The sequence below is a fragment of the Halictus rubicundus genome, chromosome 9 (genome assembly GCF_050948215.1).
Source record: "Halictus rubicundus isolate RS-2024b chromosome 9, iyHalRubi1_principal, whole genome shotgun sequence".
Lineage (NCBI taxonomy): Eukaryota > Metazoa > Arthropoda > Insecta > Hymenoptera > Halictidae > Halictus > Halictus rubicundus.
Window position 1 is genome coordinate 670,577 of NC_135157.1, and position 13,993 is coordinate 684,569.

Here is a 13,993-nt window from a genome sequence, read left to right on the forward strand (position 1 = left end):
GTAAATTTGTATGTCTCGTACACTGTTTAAATAATTTCAATCTCGAAGTTATATTACACATTCTTTGAGTGAGTGATCTATCTATTAATACTTATTGGTATGTAGTGCAATGCTAAATATTTCTTGTTATATTTATTTTATGAAACGACTCACTTTCCGTGTATGTTTCTGGATTTATTGAATTAATGTATAAGTAATAGAGATGGACGATGAAGACAGTTAATACGTAAACATTTAAGACATTTGGATGTATAAAAGCTAGGTCATTGTAAATAGGTATTTTTTTGTAATTTTATATGCATTTGAGCTAAAATCGTGTTGTCACTATTTTTCACAGTCACAAAGTCATCGATATAGATAGGAGATTGCATTAAACATTTTCAGAAATAATTTTGCTAAATAGAATATTTTCACTTAACAATAAGAATAACGCTGAAATGAATATAAACGCATGTAAAAAGCTTCGCTAGATGAAGCATCATTACAAAATTCAAACCATTTCATATTGCCATTTTACCTACACATGTATATTACTAGGAAACACGTTTACTGTTACGAGTTTGTAAGTTCATTGCTCAATTCTATGAGCACATTTTTTTCAATAGTGTAATTCAGTCATGTGTGCAACAACATATTGTAATTATATCAATCATTATTCAATAACGTTGACTAGAAAGCTAAATAAAGAATCTCATTGTGAATTTTTAATTTTGCATTAAATACATTTAACTATATTGTATTTTACTTTCAAGATTAGTTTCTAAGAAGTACCTGAGAGATAATTGATGGATATTCTGCGGAATATTATGAAAATCATTACAAACGCATGTACTTAATATATTAGTTGTCATGAGTCATATATGGTAATGTCTTAATATACATGAAAAAAATGTCTATGATATTTGTAAAAAATTTATTCCTACTACCACTTTGTACGCACCGGTTTCTGTACAGGAAACCATTCCAGTTTTCTGTACAAACTTCAGAGTATATTATACAGGACAGAGATGGGCAAAAAATTATCTAAAATTCTCAAATAAAAAATAACCGAAAGTTATCTTTTATTCGAACTCATTTTTCTCAGATACATATTCACCAGTTTATCCGTAAGATACTTTTGACAATTTTCATTCGTCATCCGTGGTTTATCGAATCTCGAAGTAACGGCGTATGCGTATTCAACGCCTCTAGCGGTGAGAATTTATTTGAGAGGCGTTATTCAGATACAGCTGATGATTTTCAAAGTATCTTTAACGATTATTCGAGAGTCCAAGGCAGCGCTACCATTTATCTTACGGTGAATCCCGACAGATACTCGCTACGGAAATGTATCTTTGATTTTTCGACGTATGATTTTCAGCGTCACTTTGAGATTTATTCGAAGCTCGATGTAGGAAGATGATTTATTCAATTTTTTTATTCGGGACGAGTATTTGGAATAGATTAAAATCACGTGTATCTTTTATTCGTATTTTTATTCGATTCCGAATAACCGACCTCTTGATCCGACGTTGCCAAGTCGTAATACTTACGTCGTAATATGGAAGTACGTACTATGGTATAGTGACTCCCATTGATATTCGAACACTTTTTATTTATTAAACAATTGTTTAAACAAATGAATGTTTATTATTTAAATATATGTCTCAACTAATACATCTGTATTACCTAAACGATTGTTTAAACGAATATATTTTTATTACTTAAACGATTGTTTAAACACACATTATTATTACTTAAACAATTGTTTAAACAAATAAATTTGTATTATTTAAACAAATGTTTAAACCAATAAATTTGTATTATTTAAACAAATGTTTAAACCAATAAATTTTTATTATTGAAACAAATGTTCAAAACAATACATTTTTATTACTTAAACGATTGTTTAAACAAATAAATGTTTATTATTTAAACAAATGTCTCAACTAATACATCTTCATCGCTTAAACAATTGTTTAAACGAATACATTTTTATTACTTAAGCGATTGTTTAAACAAAGACATTTTTATTACATAAACAATTTACGTCACCTTTTGCAATGAGTAAAAATCTTTACAATAAAGGGAAATGTCATTGGGTCTCTCCATCGGTACTCTGCTGAATATTAAGTTATCAAGACAATTTTATGAGAAACTCTTTAGATTACGTACAGATACATGTATCATACAGATACGTGCACGTACATAAGCATTTCATGCAATGCATTTGTCTGTCTACGGTTCTGAATTACCGACTCTGTAGAAAATACAGAAATTTAGAATCAAAGACATCGATGATTTAAATTATCTGGAAAAGTACTAAATGAGTAACAAGTTAACCATTTACAATATTATTTTAAGACAATAAAATTGAAACAATGAATTAAAAAATTATTACTAAAAATATATATTTATTACGATAATTATCAGTACATAGGCATAATTTTTTAATGAATTTTACTGCAAATTTCATCCTGACATCTCCTATGGTTCAACAGTTATTGTAAAATGTCACGAAATTTCTCGACCCAGCACAGTGTCCGACCGTCCAAGGCTGTATATCGTGATGCAGCGTTTGCATCACATAATTTTAATTTCGTCAATTTTAAAATGTTCATCTTTTTAAAAACAGGTCTGTAAAGAGGACACTTGGGGCTATATCACCATTTTTTTTTTTAATTTTTAACCCTTTGCACTCGAAGCTATTTTAACTCCAAAACGAAACATTCCCTCCGACCTAGAATATTTCCCTTTTATATATATTTTTCATGTTATACATACGAAAATGGTACCATTTACTCGTACAAGACTGAAATGTTTAGTAATTTATTAAATGCAAACGAATTTAATAATGTAAAAAATATTTTGAATAATGATACAGCAATTTTTAGTGGTGCCTCACAGTCACCATTCGAGTGCTAAGGGTTAAAAAGTTCCCTTCAATGAAAAGATTGCATTTGTTTAAAACAACGCACACCTTCGTCCAAAAGAAAGTAGCAAATGTTTCATTCTTCTACTCTCGGAATCATTGCACATATATAGGTATATATTTGTGGCCGTTTTGACACCGGCGAACGTAGATAGAATAGGACAGCATGCAAACACGGCCGCGCGGCCGAAGGCGTAACAAAAAAGCAGTACAACCCGATGATATTATAATCCAATTTGCACCGTGTTTGGGCTTATTTTGTTCGAGAAAACATTTTCAATCGATAGGTAATGATATCATTATGATAACGTTAATAATAGTTGGTAAGCGCCGATACGCTACTCGTTGCAATGTTGCCTCCGATACTGAATCGCCGCCTGGAGACAACAATGTAAGCGTTTCACCATCACTTATTAATAACAATAAAATGTTTGTTACAATTCATAATTCTGCCATGGGAACATTATTAATCGACTGCAAATAGTTTGCTGATGAAAACAAGTCTAAACACGCCACAAATCCGGTAAGTTAGACGGTGCCAGTATTGAAACGTTTCCTTCGAAGTTCATCAACAAATTTTATTTCACTGGCTGACCGTTTCATGTCGGTAGAGTCTGCTACCTTACCACAGCATGTTCTACAGAGTCGGAAATTCAGAACCATAGACAGAAAAATGCATTGCATGCAATGTCTGTACATAATCTAAAGAGTTCTGTTGAGTCGTGACCCTCAACGGTATTTCCATGTACTTTATAAGGCACCCGGGCGAACAAAGACGGACCCTTACCGTAATTCCGCGACCTCTAGGGTACACGCAGGCCGACCATCGTACCACGAATTTTCTATCTTTTTAAGGAAAATAGTGTTTTACCACTAGGGACCCTCGAGTCCCGTTTATGACCACCATCAAGGCCCAGTCACCGTCTCCGACGACGGTCAGGTCAGCGAGGCAATCGCGGCCCTTAGCTTAAGCCCAAACAGATGCGGCCATTTGGGGTCTGTTTTCGCGCTGTCTCGAAGTACCGACATAAAATGGGAATTTCCATTGGGACTTGGAGGGGAGCCTTCCACCTCCACGTCAAGTTTTTCCTCACCAAGGGGGGTGGAACGAAGGGCACTTCGAGGCAGCGCACCTAGACCAAACCAGAACCAAAGACAACTTTGAACAAGACGGACTGTTCCGACCGCGATATACCATATAGTTGCTGTGCGTCACTCATGAATTAGTTGATAGTGTTTTTTTGTTGATTAAATAACCTTTTTACGGAACAACGGTATTATATTTTATCTCGACGAGGTCAAGATTCGTTAATGTCGAAATTGACCAGTTGAGCATCGACAAACCCTTGTGCGATCTCAACAAGTTCTTTTATAAAATTGTCTTAATAACTCCAGCAGAGTACCGATGGTGAAACCCAATGACATTTCCTTTTATTATAAAGACTTTTACTCACTGCAAAACGTGACGTATATTGTTTAAGTAATAAAAATGTGTTCGTTTAAACAATCCTTTAAGTAATAAAAATGTATTGGTTTAAACATTTGTTCCAATAATAAAAATTTATTTGTTTAAACAATCGGTTAAGTAATGAATATGTATCGGTTTAAAGATCTGTTTAAACAATCGTTTAAATAATAGACATTTAGGTGCTTAAACATCTGTTTAAATAATAAAAATTCATTTGTGTAAACAATCGTCCAAACAATAAAAAGTGTTCGATTATTTATGGCAGTCACTATACCGTGGTACGTATTTACGTATTACGACTTGGCAACGTCGGATAAAAAGGTCGGTTATTCGAGATCGAATAAAATTACGAATAAAAGATACATGTGATTTTTATCTATGCCAAATACTCGTCACGAATAAACGCGTCAAATAAATCGTCTGGCTAAATCGAGCTTCGAATAACGAATAAAAATCGATAAATACCAATAACCATATCGATGACCGATAAATCTCGCGCGACATCTGGGTTCGAAAGCCTCATTATTTTGTATCTATTCGACGACTAAAATCTGACGGATACTCGGTGTCGCCGATCAACTACAAATAAATCCGTAAGATAAATCGTGGTGCTGTATCCGACTCTCGAATAAAAGCTAAAGATACAGAGTATCTTTATCTGAAAGTTATTTGAATAATGTTTTATTTAGATACTGCCCATCTCTGATACAGGATGCCCCAAAACTGTTACAACTTCTTGAAATGGGTGATTCTTGAGGTGATTTGAAGTAACTTTTTCCTTTGCGAAAATATTCTCCGTGGATTCGATAAGGAGTTATTAACGAAAAACGCGGACGAATCAGGGCGCGACAAAAGCAGATGAAATTCGGCACGACAGCAGGTCCCGCTGAGTTTGACGTTGGCATTGGCCAAGCCGGAATCCGTCTATTGTAGTCGCGCCCTGATTGGTCCATGTTTTTTGTTAATACTCCTTAACAAAGCCGCGGAGAACATTTTCTCAAAGGAAAAAGTTTCTTCAAATGACCTGAAATTACCCCTTTCAAGGAAATATAACATTTTTGGGACGCCCTGTATACATAAGTCAAAATATGAGATGCGAAAAACTACGCATATAGTACAGAGTGTTCATGCATTGCTAAATAGTCATGTACTACCAGTGTTTTTCTCGTTAACTATAAATATGAGAAAAAAATCTCTTTTTGGAAACAAGTATTGGTGTATGCAAAATTGTGCTTGCACTATTTTCTGAAAAACGATGGTGAACTTTTACTAAGTTTTTAAATGGAATGCTACATGCTTTTTTGTATCGTATCAAAACTTATTAAACGATATTATATAGTCACAGGAGTACAAAAACGAAAGAAATTTTTCGGATATTTTTTGTCTGGAAAAAGCTTTTCGGTCGCAATATTTCTCATTTTTTACGGATGTCGTTTGAAACCTGTTTTGTTGTTCACAAACCATAGTACCACTCTTTCATAATGTCTTGGTACTTATCATTTTCGAGAAGAATGCTGGCTAGCAAATATTAACGTGTGAACGCATTTTATACTTATGCTTACATTCCATATGTTCATTATGACCTTCGAATGGAGCATTTAACTTTTCATTACACAACATTTACGTATTCTTTTACTTATGGAAAATTGTGGGACACACTGACAAAGCTATATAATATATGATATATATCAAACTTAGAAATTTCGCTAGCAAAATGTGACGTTCATTAAAATACAATGTGAAATATGACGTAATTTATTTAATTTTTAAAGACTTACCCATAACGGCTTTGGTTCTCCAATTCCCACAGACTCGACACATATAAATCTCACTCCAGATGTATAAGAAGCTAATATGAAAATAAAGGTAATCATTTCATTTTTTGTTACTAATAGTAGAGGAGCTAACTTATTGTATCCATTACTTACTATTTACACACTTATCACCATTTGAATATTGCAGTTTTATTACATCTCTGCCATAATCGAAAATGACATTGGCCAATGATCCATAACCATTGTTGCTTTGGCACACGGCAGAACCATTGCAAAACGTTCCTCCTCCGCATATATTTACGCTATAATCTTTCCCTTGTTTGTTTTTTACCTATAGTTCAATAGTTAATCATTTCATTGGCAGCGTTAATTGGCACATTTACCATTCCAATTATGTATACTACTCATACGAATGCAGAAAAACCCAAAAAGTAAACAAAATTTACGAAAAAAGGTCGTTTAAAGCCATTTTCGGAGCTACCCAGTTAGCTAAATGCTGTTTCGATCAAATTTTGCACAATATTTTGGCTTGTTCATTCGGTACCAAACCCTGCTTGGAGCAGAATTTGGTCCCCCATTTTGTAAGAATTTGGTACCAAAACTAGTCGAAAAATTCCGAGCCAAATGCGGAAACAGATTGTTTGCAGGCCAAATTCCATGCCAGATTGAGGCCAAACTTTGGCTTCGTTATAGAGGGCGGGGCGGTTCTTGCTCTAGGAGTACATATTGGAAAAAATCGGAGTAAACTTTGCTGTAGGAAGAAAAAAATAATTTTATTTAATCTTCTAAATTATATAATTTTAATTTTCATATATTTTCAATAATTTGATTCCGTTTTACCTTCTACAAGCAAGGTTTTCTCTTAGAACAAGGTTAGGTTCGCTCTTAATGCGACCGACCTGCCCTCTATAACGAAGCCAAGGTTTAGTCTTGATTTGGCATTGGAATTTTGGCTGAAAACTTTGCACTCAAATACCAAGCCTAATGCGGAAACAAATGAATTAGAATTTGTAGACAAATTTTGGTGGCAAATTCATAGCAAATTGTTTACTGGGTACTTATGGCGGACTTTGAATCTATTTTTCTAATGAATATCAAATTTTACGAGCGAATGGCACTCGTATTAGTTAATAGGAGGTGGGATATTATATCTTCTAATCGCTAGTTTTTAAAAACTAATTGGACATCTGAATAACTTCCTTTGTTAGACACAAAAGCGCATCGTTCGTAACAAGCAGTAGTTTCCGACGTAATAATAAATTATCCGACGCGGAAGTGCATTGCCTTATTGTTTAGTGACATAAATAATATAATTCCCTTAACGCGGGCTGTTCACAAATGTTTATGGTAGACTTTTCAGGACCGACGTAATAATATCAAATTACATGTTGCAATGAGTATTGGTAAACTTACGTGGTATATTGGTTGGCTTTTGTATAGCGGGGATAGGTCACATTCATGCGAAAGGTGATCTTGTATAATGCAAGGAGAAATCCAGGTTCCCATTGCAGCTCCACATGTTATACTTGTTTTCCATTCAAAAATATAAGTACAATCTTTATAATCCTTAAACTCGGGAAACCCCTGCAAAAGAACAACAGAGTAATTTCACATAACTATGCTACCGTTACATTTTAATAAAATTTGCGTATTCTCACCTTATCGCTATAAATGTTACATGGGAACGTAAAATTTGAAGAAATTAATGTAGTTGGGTCTTCAGGACAAGGTGATCCACCTACATAACGTAACACTGTATCACGATTTGCATCCAATACAGGACTTTCTTTTGGAAATCCTAAACTCTGACAATGAATAAACAAAATTTTATCCAACAATTATTTCACAAGTTTTCTGTCTTTTTTTATTACAGAAAATTTACTTTGAAATGATACATGTTGTTTTCAATAAGATAAATTCAATGTTAGGTATTAGCAATAAACAAATACATACTACTTAAAATTTGTTGTGATCCATGAAATTTAAAAGTTAAATGTATATTATACTAAGAAGTGAATCGACAACTATTATCACCAACAATATCTCCAATATTATTGATGTTATCCATTGTCACATACACGATAAACTATGTAGTACTAATAGGATAGATATCCAGAAATAGGAAAAAATAGAGGTAACACGGCCATCTCAAAAATTCCTTCATTTATGTGAACACGGCTCATTAAACGATAGCCCCCCTACACGATCAAACTATTACTTAAAAAGTTTTTCTCTAACGTCAACAACATTGGAGATGCTGGAGATAGTAATAACTGTATCTACTTACTTCATTTATATACTTCTTGCTTGAATTTAAAGTAGATTTGCAGACTGCACTGCCATGTGCGCACGTTAAACTCGGTTCAGGCACTAATGGTCTGCATATATTTATATGAAACTCCGTTTTGTTTACTTTTACAACATAGTTGCTACTAGATTTGATCAATGAACTTAAATTCATCTCGTCATCGTCTATTGCAACACACTTTATCTATAAAATATTGAACTCTATTATTCAAGTTTTCATAAAAAATGTACAGGTATAAAATATGTTAACAGAATTGGTAGTGATAGATGACCCTTTTCTCACAAACTAGATCAGTGTTCCAATGTATACTTAATTGGCAGGGCTTCTGTTCCATTACAAATGGTTCATTGGAAACTCCTTCTGCTCCGCACACAAATGCAATAGTTGTATAGTGACGTTGGCCATTTTCACAAAAATCTCCGTTCGTATAATTTAAATATGGCCCACCCTCTTGCCATATTAAATTTGTATTGTACTTTCCCATAGATGTGCCATTTTTCATGGAACATATTCCTAAATGTAAGAACATAATTAATAATATTGAATTACCGATGATGAAATTTATCAATGTCTCCATAATAAATTCATTGAATAACCTGTTTCTAATGAACATGTCATATTTGCAGGTGATTTACATACTCCAAATGTATATGTTATGCCATTTTGTGCTGTAGCATAATGTTCTTTCTTCATTAACGATTGTAGATTATACCTGTAATATCAATTGTTATTAAGTTGCAATTAGAGGTGTGCAAGAATCCAATGGTAGAGACAGGTCGGGTTCTCAACATTTTCGGAATTCAGTGGGGTACAGTGTGAGTCAGTAAGAACTACTATGTATTTCAAATAACTCTATATCTATTGTTGTGTCAAAAACTAATGGATTGAACAGAAACGCGTCGAATGAGTACAATTTGATTTTTCTGTATCTTATTTTTTCTGAGATATCAAGGTGACCTTGAATGTTGTTGAAGTCAATACAACTTTGTGTTAATACCATATTGCCACCGCTGAAAGGACGAATTCAGTGACCTATAATATGATGACCTTGAGTTGACCTTGGAAAAGACTGAAAATACTCAAGGTCACCTTGATGTTTAAAAGAAAATGCGATATAAAGAATCAAATTGTACTCATTCAATACGTCCCTCAAAATGCGACATAATTCATTAAAGAGTTAGCACTTCTTGCTAAGAAGAATTTAATTTTGGGAATCCCAAAATTTTCGAGAACCCGCCTGATCCTGAATAAGATTTTCGAGTTCTCACACACCTCTAGTTGTACTATATGAAACTCCAAATTTGTATACAAATGGAGTTAGTAAACTTTTAACTGGTTAGAAAATGTGTATCCATTGTAATGGAACTTATTTCAATGAAAAATATATAATATGGAAAAAGCTGAAACGAACTGAGCTGCTTAAATGAACTTATATGTTCATTTAAGTTACCGTTCAAAATCGAAGATTTCGTATATTATTACAATCTACGAGAAATTTTGTTTAAACTCAAGTAAATAAAAATTAATATACGGAATGTTTCAGTTAAGCTTACGTGAAATTTGTAAGGGGATTAGTCACTGTACATCTGCCAGCAGTTATTGCACTATGACTACGTAAAGATTCTGTGCTACAAGCAGCAACTGTTTTCCATATTATTTGATAGTGACATTTTTCACTTCCTCCTATATATTCTGGTCTCGTGTCCTAATGTGTGCAAACAAAACATTTATGGGGGATGTAAAAGTGTTCAAATGCATTGTATTATTTAGTGTTAAGCTTACCCTAGCTTCAAAATCGCATATAAAAGAAATAGTGGTTTGAATGTCTGGTGTTGTAATATTAGGTCTACATACGTCTCCATTCTTATATTTAATTTTTAATTTTCCATCTTCGAAAAATGGTGCTTCTGCCACATCTCCCAAGTTCATGTATCTGAAATAATAATATGATAAGTTAATATTTCAAAACGTATATAAAATTTATATTCTTTAAAGAAAAATATTCATACTCGACTTTCGAAGAATTTTGTTGTAAGCAGGCTCCCGATTTTATTTGACATAAAGCTTTGTATCCAAATATCACATTATGACAAACATTTAATATGATTTTTGGCAAGTTTCCATTACCCGTACGAATAACATAATTTTCTGTATAGTTTGTTAGTGAAGATAGGTCATAGTGTGATCCATTATTTGTTACTGTACAATTTTGTTGGGTTTGTGGACCACAAGCAAGCGCAGTCTTCCATAATAAAGAATACTCACAAACCTTTTCCTGAAATTACCAGTAATGGGTAATGTATTAGAAATATTGAATCTTGCACTATACCTTACTTTAAAATGAAGCAGTTATAATTGGATAATAATAAAAATATAAAGTTTAATACATTCTTATCTACATACATGTGTTAATAATTCAGGTATAGAATTATTTTCAACTTTATAATTACACTTCATAGTAATAGTTACACTATATTTATCTGTTAGTGTACAATTAGTGCCTGTAAACATAAATAATATCCTTCCATTGTCTAGTTCTACTACTGGAGGTGATTTTCCTGAAATAGTAATATATAATTGTATTAACAAACAGACATTAATATTGATTGTGATATTGTAAAAAATATGAGCAGACCTATTCCTATTTCTTGTTTGTCTTTTATCAAACAAATTCCATATCCATCTGTTCCATTGCATTTTTGTTTTAATGGAGTACATAACTGTACTCTCAAAGTTTCATTTAAATAGGCATTAGGTAGAATAATATCTTTTGTAGAATCCGAAAGACTTGAGAAATTATATTTGAAAATTTTTAGAACAGGTTCTTGAATTATGCAGAAGGAATTGTCATTAACTGTGGATGTGTCCTGCTTAAAAAATAAATAATAATTACATATATTTTTGCACGAGCATTTAGCTTCGTAAATTTATAAGCTTTATTTTATAATAGATTATGTGATTATCACACAAATAAAAAAATTGTTTGCATAAAGAGGAAGCAAATTTTAACTATCTACATACAAATTATATACGTACAGCAAATACAGCAATTACTGCAAACCAATAAAGAGATATTGAAACGATTAACTTGCACATTTCTTTTCGTTATCTGACTGTGGATTAATCACATTGTAAATATTTATGGTAGTTACAAGCATAACAATATCCGTTCGTTTTGGGATGTAGAAAACAAACGATCATTCAACAATAATGTTAATATAAAGATTGAAGCAGCTTTATTAACATAGGTTTAAATCGTATTTCGTTTCCTTCAATATATGCTTTGAATGAATGGCAATTAAAAAATAACAGTAACAGCTGCAAACTCCATTGATTCAGAATAAAGAAGTACGTAGAACAGCGCCGTTGCAGAAAGAGTTTGCGTGGCGCTAGTGAGGCTCACGCAGTACAGAACAGAGAGGATCCTCTCTGTACAGAATATTCTTGCAGTTTTTGATGTTCGTGACCAGGGGCGGCTTGTAAATAAATAACAATGATGGGCAATTTTTATCTAAAATTTTTAAGAAAAGATAATTTTCGGTTATCCTTTATTCGTACTTATTTTTCTTAAGAATATATTCGACATAGTTTATCTGTGATTTTCTTGCAGGAAGCAAACAGGATATCTCTGCAGGAAGTTTATTTGTCACCTATAACACAGACGAGGTATAGGAGTAGACCAATCACCATATGGGGTTTTGTGTCTCACACGTAAACAACTGGTTTTCTTACTCCCTCTACGTTGACGAATGATGGAACTAGATAAAAAAAATGATAAAATTTGGTCAAATACAAATGATTGACGAGTTATGTATCTGATGTTATGACTATATCACAGACGAGGTATAAGCACAGGCGAGGTATAGGATAGACCTATCATCCAATGTATTTTCGTAGCCCACTTTTGTGGGGTCACGTAACCTCATTACCATTTTCGTGTCACATCCTGTATTACCAACTGGAACTAAAATCTGCTGACAGCGTCGTTAGTGGTAGGAATTAAAATTAAAAATAGCTATATATAGCCACAGACGAGGTATAGGAGTAGACCAATCACCATATGGGGTTTCGTGTCTCACATCACAGACGAGGTATAGGAGTAGACCAATCACCATATGGGGTTTCGTGTCTCACATGTAAACAACTGGTTTTCTTACGCCCTCTACGCTGACGAACGATAAATGTTGGAACTAGATCCACAAAAATGATCAAATCTGGTCAAATACAAATGATTGACGAGTTATGTACATACAGAGAGGATAGGAGAGTGCTCACGCCCGGGGTTTCGGCGTTCCCACTTTCGTGACATCGCCGCTTTAGCATGGCACAGAACCGTGTCGTCTTTCCTGGAACAGAACCGTGTCGTCTTTTAGCATGGCACAGAACCGTGTCGTCTTTCCTGGAACAGAACCGTGTCGTCTTTTAGCATGGCACAGAACCGTGTCGTCTTTCCTGGAACAGAACCGTGTCGTCTTTCCTGGAACATAACCGTGTCGTCTTTTAGCATAAAACCGAACGCACATTATTTTTTTAACCAGGATTAGAACGTACAGCTTAATTGTTGTATATGAAATATGTAACTAACATGTAAATCTTGGGTACAAAATCTCTAATTAATATAAATTAAGAATAATATTAATTGTAATGATACGTATTTTATTTCTTTCCAATTTTGTAGTTGCAAACTCTAGTTGTAAAAAATGGAAAACCCGGAAAAATTCGAACAAATACAGATCTCATATCGAAGTTTAAAAGCGACCAACCTGAATATTAATCTAATAATGAGCTATTGTCATCAACACTATCTTAAATTTCTTCATATATTTAGCTACTGTTATTATTAATTAAAAAAATTTTCTTTCATGAATAAATATTTTTTCCACCTCAGCACCATAAGATTTTTACTAGATGACTTTAAAAACACATTAGAACTATTTTTAAATAATTTTACTCGAAAACATTCTAGTTTGCTCTTTATTTCACCGTTCTACTAATTTTTTATGGGCTGCATTGCACTCTTTTACAACTCAATACCATGGTACCATCCATATTCAAGGAAGAACAATTTTTTGCGACGATCATTGAAAAAATAAAAGTGTTTCCTTCATTTCAGTCCTTTAGTGCGTTGGTGACGTAGCGCCTAGCACACCCACCTGTGTTCTGTGTCACATCTGGAGTTTTATGGTACGCTAACTCGCAAGCCAGACCATACAAGCGAATGCATCCACAACTTCCAGAGACCTGCCTCCAAAACTAATTAACGGAAGGCTAGACATGCAGTGTGTACTAAACTCCTCAAAAGAGGCGGATTCCAGTCGCTCGTGTTATAAACCTCATTCGATACTTCATCGAAAGGGTGATCTTACATATTTCTGTAACAGTTCCAAGTGCATGCACTTTGTTCATGATACACTCTTTGTAATTATTAAATTCAATTAAATATTAAGTAAATCTTTCACGGTGCTAACGGCCCTCGCAGAGATGGGCATTATTTGGGATAAAAAATTATTTAAATAAAAATTCGAATAAAA

The 13,993-nt window shown here is 33.5% G+C and overlaps 1 protein-coding gene across 1 annotated transcript in view; it reads right to left on the reverse strand.

Moving 5' to 3' along the window:
- Nucleotides 1-11,816, reverse strand: part of Lerp (lysosomal enzyme receptor protein) — a 67,368-nt gene extending 55,552 nt beyond the window's left edge. Inside the window, exons 1-13 of the mRNA XM_076793713.1 lie at nucleotides 11,499-11,816; nucleotides 11,098-11,332; nucleotides 10,866-11,020; nucleotides 10,472-10,737; nucleotides 10,245-10,395; nucleotides 10,016-10,167; nucleotides 9,059-9,174; nucleotides 8,734-8,975; nucleotides 8,442-8,645; nucleotides 7,813-7,959; nucleotides 7,568-7,738; nucleotides 6,308-6,485; nucleotides 6,158-6,228 (exon numbers count right to left, since the gene is read on the reverse strand). Of these exons, the coding sequence (XP_076649828.1) occupies nucleotides 6,158-6,228; nucleotides 6,308-6,485; nucleotides 7,568-7,738; nucleotides 7,813-7,959; nucleotides 8,442-8,645; nucleotides 8,734-8,975; nucleotides 9,059-9,174; nucleotides 10,016-10,167; nucleotides 10,245-10,395; nucleotides 10,472-10,737; nucleotides 10,866-11,020; nucleotides 11,098-11,332; nucleotides 11,499-11,558 (2,148 nt within the window). The 5' untranslated portion in view covers nucleotides 11,559-11,816. The remainder of the gene's footprint in view (nucleotides 1-6,157; nucleotides 6,229-6,307; nucleotides 6,486-7,567; nucleotides 7,739-7,812; nucleotides 7,960-8,441; nucleotides 8,646-8,733; nucleotides 8,976-9,058; nucleotides 9,175-10,015; nucleotides 10,168-10,244; nucleotides 10,396-10,471; nucleotides 10,738-10,865; nucleotides 11,021-11,097; nucleotides 11,333-11,498) is intronic.
- Between the last annotated feature and the right edge of the window lie 2,177 nt (nucleotides 11,817-13,993).